The 14,660-nt window shown below is 44.6% G+C and overlaps 1 protein-coding gene across 3 annotated transcripts in view; it reads right to left on the reverse strand.

The window, feature by feature from the left end:
• The window catches only part of LOC306808398 (vascular endothelial growth factor receptor kdr-like), a 127,559-nt gene that overhangs the window by 40,760 nt on the left and 72,139 nt on the right, over positions 1-14,660 (reverse strand). For all 3 annotated transcript variants that reach the window (XM_079318967.1, XM_079318966.1, XM_079318968.1), the window contains exons 10-12: positions 12,117-12,267; positions 9,801-9,906; positions 411-519 (exon numbers count right to left, since the gene is read on the reverse strand). In XM_079318967.1, coding sequence (XP_079175093.1) covers positions 411-519; positions 9,801-9,906; positions 12,117-12,267 — 366 coding nt within the window. The remainder of the gene's footprint in view (positions 1-410; positions 520-9,800; positions 9,907-12,116; positions 12,268-14,660) is intronic.

The following is a 14,660-nucleotide window of genomic DNA, read 5'->3' on the forward strand; positions in this document are numbered from 1 at the left end:
TTATAATTCTTCTAATTCTTCTAATATACTTCTTCTAATATGTTTCTAATATTCTAATATTCTTCTAATATTCTTCTAATATTTCTCTAATATTCTTCTAATATGTTTCTAATATTCTTCTAATATATATATATAATTCTTCTAATAAACCTGTACTAACAGGTTTATCTTTACCCCTTAAACTGCAAGCCTGCCTTGCTTTTGCTCCTAATCCCATCTCACAGTAACAAATGAAAATATTGAAACTGGTGAGTCAAAACCACCAAACTAAACTGGTGTTTCTGCCCAGCTTTGAGCTAAAAACCAGGACAACACCACACAGGGAGTTGAACCAGCACTCCTGTGGAAATTCCCAGGGAAATCATTGCAGTTGTGCCTGTGGTGAGGAGTTTTTGTGTCTGTGGTTTTACCTGACACGTAGAACTGGACGCTGCGCTCCTCCTCGCCCACCTTGTTGAAAGCCACGCAGTAATAGACACCTGAGGTGCTGCTGTTCTCCAGGGTCAGGGTGCTCACAACCTTCCCACAAAGAGAAAACAAGCCATGGCTCTGTTATAAATGTGAAACTAAAGTCTTGATATCCAGCGAAATTTAGATTGCTTTGTTTTATATAGACGGAGCAATGGGGGTACATGGGGGCCACTGCCCACTCCATGCTCCACCAAACTTTGGTTTGCAGCTCCCTTTATAGCATGGTTTCCTTGTAGTCATCAATAATTGTTTTTTTTTTTTGTTGCTGTCATAATTCTGCCAGGTAAGCAGTGGTGTCAATGGGATCACTGGACAACATGAGTTTCTAAGAAATTTGTCAAGTCCCATGGATAACCATCCAGTCTTGGTAGACAAGGAAATGGCAGAAGTCAGGAAGTCTGGTCTCAGGGACAGGCTGCAATTGATGACACAAAGGCAGGAAATCTGATTTTTAAGAATGTGTTGGGCTGTGTGAAAGCCTTGTTTTGCAAGCTTTCTTATTTAGAAACTTATTTAGAAAACATAATATTCATAACAGGGGGATTTAAGACAAAATGATTTAATCATATATTTTCCTTTCTTTAGTGTCATGCTTCATTTCAGACCTAGGTAATCTGGTTTATACAAACCCCAATACTTTTATGATTAACGTGGATCTTTTATCAATTATCACAGCTCTGAGGTGTGCTAGGGTGGAAAAGCTGTTAAGGAAGTTTTTTCTAGTTAATGGTGGGTGAAAGTCCCAGACAAGTGCTGCTGCTTGGTTTTTGTCTCTGTCATCTCAGCCCAGTTAATTCTCTTCCATCCTCACTCCTAAACCTCATCCTTCCTTTTTTCCCCCTGTCTTACCCATGAAAATCAGGCTTCTCTTTTGAGAAGCTGCCAAAGTCTTTGTGTGGCAACATCAAGCAAAAAGCTTGGAAGGGCCTGGAGGATTCATCCAAACACAGCCCCACATCCATTCCCTTTCCTGCTTTTCAGCTCTGGGTTTATGGGGAATACCCACATCTGCATGGGAAGCAGGAAATTCCTATGGATGTGGTACAAAGAATATTGCAGGATTTGCTTTTCCCATCAGAGAAGGGAGGGAATGATGTGTCCCCTTTGGGCTGGGAGCCCCTTGATCCCAAGACTCTTCCTTGGAGCTGTGCAGGACTGTTCAGGGAGGAAGGAGCTCTGGGGGAGCTGCCAGTGCTGCAGCACTTGGCAGATGCAGAAAGGGAGGATTTGGGGGAAGGAAGGAGCTCCTGTCCTGAGCTTCACCTCCCTGGAACAGGAGTTCTGGTACTCCTGGGGCTGAACCTGGGAGGAATGTCAGATTTGTCTTTACAAACAAGCTGTGGTGGATGAAACCAGCACTGAGATAAAAGAAACAATGGGATGGGTTCCACTGATTGATGAATGGAAAAAGATATTTGCCTTTACAAACAAACTGTAGGTTTGCTGATAAATGAAATTGGATATTGGAAGATGAAAGAAGCAAAAGATTAAAACTATGAAATCTATAAGAATTAAAAAGGGAGGGTTGTACATTGGAGGGGAATCTCAGGTGTCAGGTGTTTGGGCGGTCTGTGCCTCTCAGGTACCTCAGCAATGGGGAAAGAGAGAGGGAAATGTGGATGGGAAATTGGGATAAAAAGGAGGCTGAGTCCTCCAAAAACTCGAGAGATCCCATGGCTTCTCCATTTATTTGAATAAAGCAAAAAGGATTCCGCTGTCTTCTTTTTGGACATAAACCTCTGGTGTTTGTGGGTTAATTTTCCTGACAAACCCAAACATGTCCTTAAGGACTTGAATTCCTTGAAGCTCCCCAGGCTCCAGTTGGTGGCCCAGCCCTGTCCCTGTCCCAGTGCAGCCTCCCAGGCTCACACAGGAATAAACACCCTTTAATTATTCCCTCTATTCCTCTGGAGTGTGAGGAGGAAAACAGCAGAGCTGTTCCTACAGGATTCCTCTGCTTGCCCTGCAGCCATTCACCTGAGGAGCTCTGAGCCCTCACATTTGGAACAAATCTGGCTTTCTTTGCCCTCCTCTTTAAGGCCTTTGAGAATCAAAACTTATAACACCCTCTGGCCCTTTGTCCTTATCTCCAGAGAGCTCTTTGAAGTGCACAGAAGCATCTCTGGACTTTCTTTTTAATATCCTAAACTAAACTCGCACAAGACATTCCTTTACCCCTCCTAAAGCTGCCCCATGAGTGTGTCCAGAGCTGTGTGGGATGTATTTTCTGAGTTATTGAAGATTGGCTGAGATCTGGCACTTCAAATCCCCCAGGGAAATGAGTTCCAAAGGTTTTGATCCCATGTGCATTTCACATTCTAATGGTGAGCATTTGCAGCAGAAAAAGGGCTGAGTGGAAAAATCTTTGCTGTTCACGGGTACCAAACACAAGAATGGGGAACCCTCAAATTTAGGGGTGAAAAAGGAGAGCAGAAAACCCAGCAGAGAAAGAGCTGTGCAGTCCTGAGGGATTTATGATGTGAAAACAGCTCTGGCTGTAAATTCAGGCTGGCTATAAAAGCAGCCTGCTCCTCCTCCTGTGCTGGTCCTGGAGCAGTGGCCCCATGCCACAGTTTGGGAATGAGCCCATGCTCAGAGCCCTGAGCTCTGAATTTGGAATTCCTGCTGAACCAGGATCAACATCCCTCTCCTCATGGCTGCTGGATCTGAGCATTTGGGGAGAGCAAAAGCCAATAAAAATGTACGTGCTGAGGACAGAAGGGGATACATTTGGACAGCTTTTAACAGTAATTAGTCTTGCTAAGTGACAGCTCTAGCTGGGAAGTGGAGGATAACACTGTAGAGCCAGGCAAAATCATAAAATATCCATTTTGGGACATGGCCAAAGTGTTAGGGGTGACTCTGTGGCTCTTCAAACACTGATGCAATGCCTCAAGCTGCTTGGTGGCCCTGAGGTAAATGCTCATGAGCACACACACAGACAGATGCTGACATCTCCAGCTCCATAACTCAGGAGAAGTCTGGCAGGGCAGTGGGAAAACAAACACACACACAAAAAAAAAAAAAAAAAATTAGAGCAAATAGCTATCCTGAGACCTCATTGGAGCTAATCTCAGTCCTGTCTAGATATGAAGGCGAAAAAGATGGTGAATGACAGTGGGAAACAATCTGAGGACAAACTCTTGGGGGGAAAAAAACTGCTGAGGAATAGAGAGAAAGTAGTTTTTTTGTTTGGATGCTCCAGTCATTGTGCACTTGGATCCCAGCTCTTCACACACCTGAGCACCATAGCTCAGACACTTTCCTCCCAGAGCCCTCCAGACTGTGATTTTTAAACCAGCAGCATCCAGCAGAGATCTGCATGTGATCCCAGAGCTGGAAATTCAGGATTTTGAGTGATTTTCCTGTCAGATGAATTCTGTATCAACCTTTCCCTCCAGCTGTGTGCTCCTGGGTAAATCCCTGAGCCTGGGAGCCCAGTTATCCTTCCAACATCTGAAATAAAGTTCTCAGTAGTCAAACTAACCTGATCCTGGTTGGTTTGGTAGCTGAAATTTGAAATCTGTGTGTGGCAGGTTAGGATAAGGATTTTGTTCTTCTAAATGCCATCCCTAGTGAAAAAAATTATTTGAACTTGAGCACCCAAACTCAGGGATCTCTCTCTCAGGGATACTGCTCTCAGTATTACTCTGAGAGATACTGCTCTCAGTTGTACTCTGCAGGGGCACAGTCCCTGAATCTGGGGACAGTGGAAAAATTCTGAGGGGATAATCCCTGTGTGTGCTTAGTCCATGCACCTGGAGAAGTATTTTCCACTCCTGGAATCAGAGCCAGAGTAGAAAAGCTTGAGACAACTGGGAGAGAATCCGGAGGAGCCACAGAGCTGCTGCAGGGCTGGAGCCAGGCTGAGAGAGCTGGAGATGCTCACCTGGAGAGGAGAAGGATCCAGCAGAGCTCAGGGTCTAAAGGGGCTTCAGGAGAGCTGGAGAGACAAGGGATGGAGGGACAGGACACAGGGAATGGGCAGGGAATGGATTTTGGGATTTTGGGCAGGGATTCCTGGCTGTGATGGAATTCCAAGAGTAGCTGTGCCTGCCCCTGGATCCCTGGCAGTGCCCAAGGCCAGGCTGGACATTGGGGTTGGAGCACCTGGGGCAGTGGAGGGTGTCCCTGCCATGGCAGGGGTGGCACTGGAGGGTTTCTGAGTCCCTCAAACCCCTCTGGGATCCCATGATCAAGGCAGGGCTCACCCCACAGCTGCTTCTCAGGAATCCCAGATCTGAATAATGATTGATGTGGAACCTGCAACTGCCCTACAGCTCTGTGTCTGTGCACTGCAAATGCCATCAATGCACTGTTCACAGCCTGGAAATGTGCAGCTCCAGTTTCCCTGTCCCTGAGAGCAGCAGTGACACGTTGCTGTCCCTCCTCAGCCCCTGTGAAGGCAGCACAAGGCTCATTAATTACAAATTATTGGCATGTCGTGTCTAGACACCCTCCTGGGGGGAGCTGGATGGGATCCTGGCAGCTCAGTGCATACCAAACACATCCCAGGCTGGGTTGCCTGGCTTGGATTTGGAATTAAGGATTCCATTTCCTATTACTTCACCTAAAGGCCACCCAATCTTGTGAGCCCAAGGAAGGGATTATTAACTAATAAATAATTACTGGGAAAGAATAAACTAAGTTTAAAGGAATAAAATGTCTGATTTCTGAAGAGCAGCTCTGACAAGTAAATAGAGCTTGCTGCTGGGAAAACTCCTGATGGAATAGTTCAATAAAGCCCATATGTAATGTTGCAGAACTGATAAAATTATTTTAGAAGCAGCCAAATAACATTCCCCAGCCATGCACCATGAGTGTTTTAAGACATCTTGTAGTAAGGACAGAGCAACGAGACCTTTTAAAAGCTGAATTAATATCTCTTGTTATTCCTTGCTTTCTCCTTCCTTTGTCTAATCCCTCCCCCCTGAGAGGTTTGGTTAACAATCCTTCCTCTTTCACTTCGTTAGCTGCCTGTGGGCGAGGATGAGGGGTGGAAAACGTGGGTGGAAAACTTCTCAGCTGTCTGAGTCTGGCAGAGCTGGGCTGGAGGTGGCTACAGGGAGATGGAATTACAGGAACTTCAGCAGGGACCTGCACAGAAAGCATTCAGCTCACTCCTAATCCATCCACTTGAGTGGCACACAATAACACTTGTTTGCACAGCCTGACAGTCCTGATCCAGGGCTGGAGTTCATTCACTCCAAACATGCTAAAGGATGGATAGGGATGAGTGAGAGGAGAGGTCTGAGAACTTCCAGCTTTGTTCCCATCTCTGGCAGGGGATGTTATGTCCCTGGGAAAGGGGAGCAGCCAGTGCCTTCCTTGGTGTCAGAGAGCTGTGGCTGCACTGGGTGGGCAGGAAGCTGCTGGACTGGGCTGGGAACTGGGATAACTGGGCTAACTGGCCTAACTGGAGCTTGAGTGCCTCTGCAGGAGCTGTGGGATGGAGGGACTGATCACCCTCCAGCCCCTGGAGCGGGTGGGTAAATCCTGGCTGGTCCTGAGCAACCACCACCCCCTGCTCCTTCCTCCAGTCACTGCACAGCTTCTCTTCTTTTTGTTGGCATCTTTGGGGCAGTTTCCCTGAGTGGTTGTGAATTTAGGAGGTCAGGGGAGACAGAGGGCCAGTTCTCTGTCCCTGCTGCTGGCCAGGCTCTCAGCAGACCCAGCAAGGGCAGTTCCAGAGTGCCTGGCACACCTGGGCTGTCCCCAGGCAGTGGCTGCTGTGTCCCCTACCTGTGCCTGTCCCCTCCCCTGGTGTGACAGATTTGAACACACTTCTCACCACACACATCCCACTGCTCTAATGCAGAATTTTTGTTCCTTCAGGAGGTCTAAACTTGGCATTTTTGGGTCACTTTTCTTGAGTGGTTGTGAATTTCACCGGCAGAAACACCCACGTGGCCTGGCCACTCTCATATAGACATGAAAGGGAGAAAAGAGATGAAAAGAACCCCCCAGTGAGGAGTGAATTATGCATGAGCCTTGCTATTCCCTTCTGCTGGTCCCAAGCTCAGGCCAGTTTGTTATTTTGCTAAGAGGAAAGGAAATAAAATAGCAACCTAGCTCCTAGTGGCTTGAAAAGCCAGGCAATTCCTGCAGTCACTCACAGGTGTTACACCTGGTGTGGAAAAGCAGATTCAGAGGAGCCACACAGATATCAGATATCAGAATGTTTAAATCTTCACTAGAACTCGAGCTGCTGCTGTGGAATCCAGACCTTTTACTCACTAAAAGCACTAGAGCTCCTACTAAAACTCACTCACTTACTTGTACTTAAATGTTCACTTTATGTGTGAGTGGCTTAATGTACTTCAATCCATCTAAAGGCTTTAATTCAACCCCTGCCCCTTGATTCCTCCTTGATCAGAGACTCCACTAACTCTGACTCCAACACTGCTTTAAATCCCAAAGTGAGGAGTTCAAGGTGGACTCAAAACCCCAGAGAAAAATGAAACTATCACACAGTTACCACTGTCTGAGCAAAACCTCGCTGGAGTGCAGCAGAACTTGAATCACAACCTGGTGTTTTTCCTCAGGATTGAGGTCATGCTTAGCAAGGCAGCAGGAGGTGAAACCCACTTCTCCATCTGTGGGAAACTCATGGAATAATCATGATGAGGATGATGACAAGAGAGCTCAATTTAACATGGCACCTGTGTCAGGAGATGCCTGAGGAGTTTCATGTGATCAAACAGCACCAGGGCTGTGCTGGAACCACTCGTGCTTGCTGTGGGCAAATTCCTGCCTCTGGTCATTCCAGGGGAGCTATTCCCATATTTTTAGCAGCTCTAAACTGTTAATTCAAGTTTTCACATGTGGCTGCAACACCCAAGGGTGAACTCTTGAACAAATCCTAGAGCTCAGATGAATTCCAGCTCCTGGCCAGGACTCCAGTGCTCATGGCACAGGCTCAAATCCCACAGGAAAATCCCAGCCTCAGCTAACCCCAGGTTCCTCACACAGCTCCTGAAGGATCAGACTCCAGCAGCTTTATTTGTTCATCTCCTTGCTCAATGCAGGTGAATTAATTGCTGGGACATGGTGGGAATGGATTGGGCTGGTTCCTGTCTGTTCCATTCCTGCTGGGAGTAACAACTGATAAAACCCAAGGAAAAGTCTGAAAACTTTTTCTTCAGTGACTTAAAAAAAAAATTATATATGTATAGTATAAATATATTTATAAATATAATATAAATAGTTTGTATATGTAAAAATATAATACTATATATTATATATTAATATATAATATATTAATTAATACTATTATATAACAATCGAATTATTAATAAATAATTAGTAATCAATATGATATATCAGTTAATATATTAAATATTAAATATGTTTATATTTAAATATATAAATATATGTAAAATAGGCAATGTATGATATATAATATATAATATATAATATAAATTATATATTATATAATATATTATATATAATATTATATATATATTATATTATACATTATATATTATATATTATATATTATGTATTATATATACTCCAATTAACACAGTGCCTTGTACTTCAGAAGGGGGGAAGGAGAGGAACTGTCTGCAATGTTAGCAGGGAATGAAAACAAAGATTCCTATCATTTAGGAATATTAATTTGAATAAATCTTAATCAGGGCATAAGAATTAATAGGAAACACCTCAGACTGTGTTTTTAGCCAGGGAGAAAAAGAATGAGTATACTATAAATTGTAAAACTATTATGTAGCTTGTAACTTTAATCATGAAATGTGTAAAAGCTGATTTTATATATATAAATATATATATATATGGAGACTAACAGTATCTCTGAGAGTCCCCAAGCTCTTGTCAGCCCATGCAGCAACCAAAAAATCTTAGAAAAAGAAGAAACTTTGAAGGCAAATGTCACCAACCTCCATTTTTATAAATAATTAGCACTTTTAGGGGATTGCTTTTACCTAAGATGTAAAATCCTTACAGAATACATTAAAACCAGAGCTTAGGGGGCACTAAAAATCCAATCTATAAATATCTCCCAGCAGTGGAAACGGTCAGGAATGAGGGGTGAGCAGTGATTTTCAGCCAGCTCCATGTTTGCAGAGCTCTGGTTTGGGTTGTTCAGAACTGGAAAGTCTCCTTGAGCAGGAGCAGGAGCTGGGGCTCTGATCCTGATGCTGGGTCAGTCCAGAGCTGCACTTTAGCTCTGAGCATCACTTCAAGCCCAGGAGCAACTCAAGAGCTCTCCCATGCTCAGAGGATTAGGAGGGCAACACCCTGCAGGACCAGAACATCTGGAACATCTGGAGCTGCAAAGCCACTCCTGCAGCCAAAAACCCAAACAAAGCCCAACAGGTGACCCCAGGCAGAGCCCAGCAGAGGCAGGGGGCTCTGAGCCCACTGCAGATTCCAGCCTGGGCCTGTGGAACATCAGCACAGGCACTGAACAGGGAATTCCTGGTGGGCAGGGGGATCCCAGTGCTCTTGGAAGTGCCCAAGGAAGGTTTTTCCTCCTTCATTGTCCCAGGGAAGTGGTTTCAACCTGAGACCTGCAGGCTCTGGAAATCAGAGCAGATGCCTGTGGCACTGAGAGCACACACCTGGGTCAGGTCCTGCTGCTGAGAGTGGAGAAAACAGGGTGGGACAAAGGGAGAGGGGAAAAGGGAGAGGAGAAAAGGGGACAGGACAAAGGGGACAGGAGAAAAGGGACAGGAGGATTGGGGATGGGACAAAAGGGGAGCAGGACAAAATGGGGACAGGAGAAAGAGGGATGGGACAAAAGGGGACAGGAGAAAAGGGAGAAAAGGGAGAGGAGAAAAGGGACAGGACAAAGAGGGCAGGACAAAGGGGACAGGAAAAAAGGGACAGGACAAAAGGGGATGGGACAAAGGGGGACAGGACAGAGGGGGGCAGGACAACAGGGACAGGACAAAGGGGGATGAGACAAAGGGGGGCAGGACAAATAGGGACAGGACAAACAAGGACAGGACAGAGGGGGACAGGACAAAAGGGACAGGACAAAAGGGGGACAGGACAAACGGGGACAGGACCAAGAGCTCTCCAGGTGTTTCATAAGCTCAGAGCCCTTATCAGCGTTCACATCACAGCACTCCTCGAACTGAACCACTCCCACACTTTCTCAAGACTGAGTCTTGAGTCTCCCAGAGCTCTTGGGAGAGCAAACAGGGCGTGTGGCATCAATCCCACAGCCCAGCGCTGTGACCAGCAGAGATCTGGGATGATCCCAGTGCTGAGGAATTCCAGACATGCAAAGAACCCTGAGCAGCTTGGGAAGCAGGAGCTGGGGTGAGCATCCCCTGGCATCAACCCCGGGCCATCCCACACACCTTTTGTTTGTCCCCCTGCCTCATGGGGATGCTCTCGATGCTCCTGATCGTGTTTCCTGTGTCTCTGTTCTCCCAAACCACAATTTTTGGTCCCTCAGGGTTGCACCTAGAGGTAGAAAAGCAGAGATGGTGTTTAAGGTAAGCAGGGAGTATTGGAGTGAGAAAATGTCAATTTTAGGCAATAATCTTAGGTCTTAAATACTCCTAAGAACTGCTGCTGGAATCTGTTACTTCTTGGTGAAATTACCCCATTCCTTCTTTATAGCATTTCAGAATTATTTACAAAGCACCTTGACAGAGGCAAACAAAATCAGTGCATGACCAGCAATGAACCCCCAATCTTTGCAAAGCTTAGAAATGGAAAATACTGGACAGTTAATTAAATCCTGTGAGTTTTATCTGTTCAGTTTCCAAATTCAAAATGCCAGTCACTCCAAACTGTGAGGAGGTGGATGTCTGTGCTCAGCTTCCACCAGGAAATGTGGGCTGAGGGAGCAGAATGATAAATACTGGGCTGGAAGGGCAGAAAGTCCTTTTATGATGCACAATTCCACAGAAGACACTTATCAATCTTCATTTTGGAATATGGGCAAGGAGCAGAGTGTGTGGCACATCATGTGGGAAGGTCCAGCTGCACCATCCAGGGCAAAAAAAACTTCCCTGTCTTCTTCAACTTGGTAAAACCAAGCAGAGACACAGCTTTTCTCATTCAAAGGTTTTGAGCCCATCATGGGGTTCCAGGAGTTAAAAATTAATATGGAGTTTTATAGGTGCTACCAAGGCTGATGCTGCAGAAAATTCCCCCATAAATCATAAATTTGTCCTTTCCAAAGCCACACAAAGCACAGGGGCAACACCCAGGGTCAGGGCAGGGTTTGCAGCTCTCAGAGGGGCCTCATTAGAAGATCTTGAGGGGTTTCCTGTCCTGAGGAAGGAAAATCACATCCCAGCTCTAAGGAACAATGCTGGTGCTCAGGGATTCAAAGGGCACCGAGTGGGGGGAGAGAAAGAGAGAGAGAGGAAGCCAGACAACAGAAGGAAACGGGGGCTGTGTCATTTCCCACAGGAATCCTCCTCAGCTCCTGCTGCAGCAAGATAAGGCTGCCCTGGGCCAGCAGAGGCACAGCCACTCTGCAATTGTATTTAAATTGATAAGATCACAGAGTGCTGCAAGGGTTATGTGAGGTCCTTTGCCACCAGCTCACTGGTTTGGATCTGGTTGAGTTCAGAACTCTTGGCCAATTTTCTGTCCCCACTAGACAGAAAGGTCTGGAAAAGATTTTGGGTGACCCCTGTGGCTTTCCTGGAGGATGCAGGAGCTGTTTGCATTGTGGTGTTTCCACTCTGCTGTGGTTGAACCTCTCCCAGGCAGAGCCCTGTGCCTCCTGCAGGGGCAACAAAGCCACCAGATCCCTGGGTTTATTTATATTTATTTGTATTTATTCTTATTTATTTATTTATTTATTTATTATTTATAACAGAGCCACCAGATCCCAGGGTTTATATATATTTCTTTATATTTCTTTATTTATTATTTATAACAGAGCCATCAGATCCCTGGGTTTCTTCCAAGAAAGCCACCAGATCCCTGGGTATATTTATATTTATATTTATATTTATATTTATATTTATATTTATATTTATATTTATATTTATATTTATATTTATATTTATATTTATATTTATATTTATTGATATGTATTTATTTATATTTATTAATGTATTAATTTATTACTTTATTTATTTATTTATTATTTATTTATAACAAAGCCACCAGATCCCTGGATTTATTTCCCCAGAATATCTCCCTGGCCCAGACACACAACTCACCCCCAAGCTGAGGCTGGACCACCCAACATCCCTGTGCTCCACAGAAAACCTGGGAAAGCATTTCTCCCTGATTTTCCCCTCTCTCATGGATTGCCATTCAGCAATAAGTGAGAAAACAAGGCATTATCCTGCAATTTTCTCCCTTGATTTCTAGATCTGTCTTGATTTTTTTTTATGAAATGTTTGTTAGCTCTGCCCACCAATCCTGCTGGTTTTCCTTTGTCAAACATTCACTGCATTCAGCAGGGCTAAGGCAAGTCAGAGCTCAAGATAAAGGAAAATTCAATGATCTTTAGTCAATTTAAACTTATTTAACACAATTCAGGTAATACACAAACACAACCAGATCCAGCTGGGCTCTGAACCCTGGAGATCTTCACTCTGCTTGTGGTCTGAGCTCAGATAAATGGGATGGAGTGGAAAAAAAAAAACCTGACTGGGAATATCAGCAATTCAGAACCTGTTCATCCATGGGGCATCACTTACAGGGTGGCTGTGAGGTTGCAGGGCTGCCACTTCCACTCAATCCTGGGCTCAGGATTCCCATTTGCTGTGCACTGGATTTTGTGTTTGCTTCTCAATTCTGCCTTCACAACCTTATCAAAATCTGTTTCCTTTTCATAGATCTTGGGTCTCTCTAAAGAAAAAAAAAAAAAAAAACAACGACACAACAGTGCAAATGAGCAAATTTACATCCATAAAAGGTTTTGAAACATTTTGCTGGGAAAAATGATGCTGTGAGGAATTCCCAGGAGTTCTGAAAATAGTCCTTCACAGGGAATTGGTTGTGGTGTTTCACAAAACACATTGCAATGTTACCACATTCATCCTAATCCCTTTCAAGCTTTGTTGGGGACCTGCTGGACTTTTGGAAAATTCATACCATGGAGCATCTCTTGGATCAGGCTGAGGAGCAGCTCCTCAGGGAAAATACCCCACCTTTTTCACCTGAATTATTTTATTTTCTGTGTGTGTAATGATGGAGAGGAGAAGAAATTGAGGGAGGAGTGGTGTGAGGAAAGCACTTAGGGAGAAATGCCAAGAAATTCTCACCAGCCACGGTGAATGCCATTAAAAATGTCACAGCATTCCTCACATCTGGAGGGGGCTGCAAGATCACACCTCCAACCTGGAAATGTCTCAAGAGCAAACTTTTTGTGACACTTCCAGGGCTGCTCCTTGCCAGCAGGAAAGAAATGCTTTGTCCTGTCTCCTTCCAGGGAAGGCACAAAAAAAGGAGAAATAATAGGAAAAAAGCCCCCAAGTGAAATGAACTTTTGGTAACCTCAGCCAGGGTGGGTTTAATTTGGGGTGAGAGCACAGGCTCTGCCCATCCCTGGCCATATCTCTTCGTCTGCTTCTCATAACAGGAAATCAAGCAGATTTATTGGTGGGGACACCCCTGTGCAGCCAAGAGAGGCTGCTCTACACCCAGCCCTTCTGACAAGCTGGGAAGTGAATGGAGATTAGATTTCTATTTTTTGGGATAACTTATTTTTTCTGCTGTCAGGGAGGCCCCAGATATGTAAATATGAGCTATTGCCCACCTCATCAATCTTGAGTCTTTCTCTCTTTTTTTTTTTTTTTTTTTTAATAGGCTTTTTTTGCCTTCCAGCCCTCTTAGGAGAGCACTGACCAGGCTGATCCTGACTGGGACTCTCACTTGGCATTTCTCATGGTCAGGCTCTGAAAGATCTTCTGACCTCACCAGTGCCTGAAAACACATCAGAATTTCCTTCTCCACCCCATGGAAGCATTGACTGGAGCAGGTTCAGCCCTGTCCCATGAAACACTGGCTGTTTAAAGGACCTTCAGGAGGTCCTGATTAACATTTCCCTGAGAAACCCAAACCCTGGCCCCTGTTTGGTGTGGCTCTCATTGAGCTCCAAGTGCTTGGACATTCCTGAGCAACAGGACAAACTATTGGGACCAGCAGTGAATTTCCTTAGCTGGCATCTCTTTTCCCATCAATAAATTATTTCTGATCATAAAAAGAATCCTGTAAATTCTCCCCAGAGGGAGAAGCACATTTTTTATTATCTTAGACATTTCTCTTTTCAGTCTCAAATCCTGTGTTTGACATGTCTGGGCTGACCTCACAAGTGTGATTTCACTTGGAGGAAGACTCCAAGTTCAGTGTGAAAGGTTATTCAAGTGGAATGTGAAAGGTCACTCAAGTGTTGTGTTTTGGGCTGTGAAAACAAAGCTTTACACACTTGGGCAGGGGGGCTGGTGTTTGTGTGTGTGAAAGAGCATGAGGAGACAAGGACTGATCACAATTATTTAATATCAGGACATTTTTCTATATTCTTGGTTTCCTGACATTGAAATTGTCCTTCTAAAAAAGAAATAATGATTTAACTTGCTCCAACTCTAATAAGAACATACAGGAGAGAGTGAATTCTTCAAGCCACTATGGCACTATTAAATATAACTTGACAACTAAAATGAGTCCAGATGATTCATCAATTGAAATAATCATTATTTATGATCAAGCAATTATTTTTTTTAAGAGGAAACACCTCCCCATCTATTCTTTCCCATAACACAGGGTGGGGATTGTGGGCACAAATTCTGAGACTTCCACACCCCCCAGTGCTCCCCTGTCCCTGCAGGGTGCTGACCCTGGATCACAGAAGGTTTTTTGGAGTCCTCCTCAAGGGAATATTTCCTGGGATGAAACTTTTCCAAATTGCCATTTCACCTCTGCCCATGGCCCTGCAGGCAGCTGAGGCTTTGCCCACACTGAGCCAAATCCTGTTTACAGCAGTTGCCTCCATGGGTGATGCAAACCTGATTGTAATAGCTGAAAAGTTCTTTAATGGAAATTTTCATTCTGCCTCTGGTGGTTTGGAGAGTGTAAAAAAGGAATGTTCAAATCCCTGCTGTGCTGTACCTGCATTCTTGCCAATTTCACACAGAATTTCAGAATTCTGCAGTCACAACCTCAGCTGTGACAACAGCTGTGAGCAGGAATGCTTTCTGTGGTGGGACTGGACTTGTGGATTTGGTGTCACTGGCTGGTTCCTC

Source organism: Erithacus rubecula (assembly GCF_903797595.1).
Source record: "Erithacus rubecula genome assembly, chromosome: 15".
In the NCBI taxonomy this organism is placed as follows: domain Eukaryota; kingdom Metazoa; phylum Chordata; class Aves; order Passeriformes; family Muscicapidae; genus Erithacus; species Erithacus rubecula.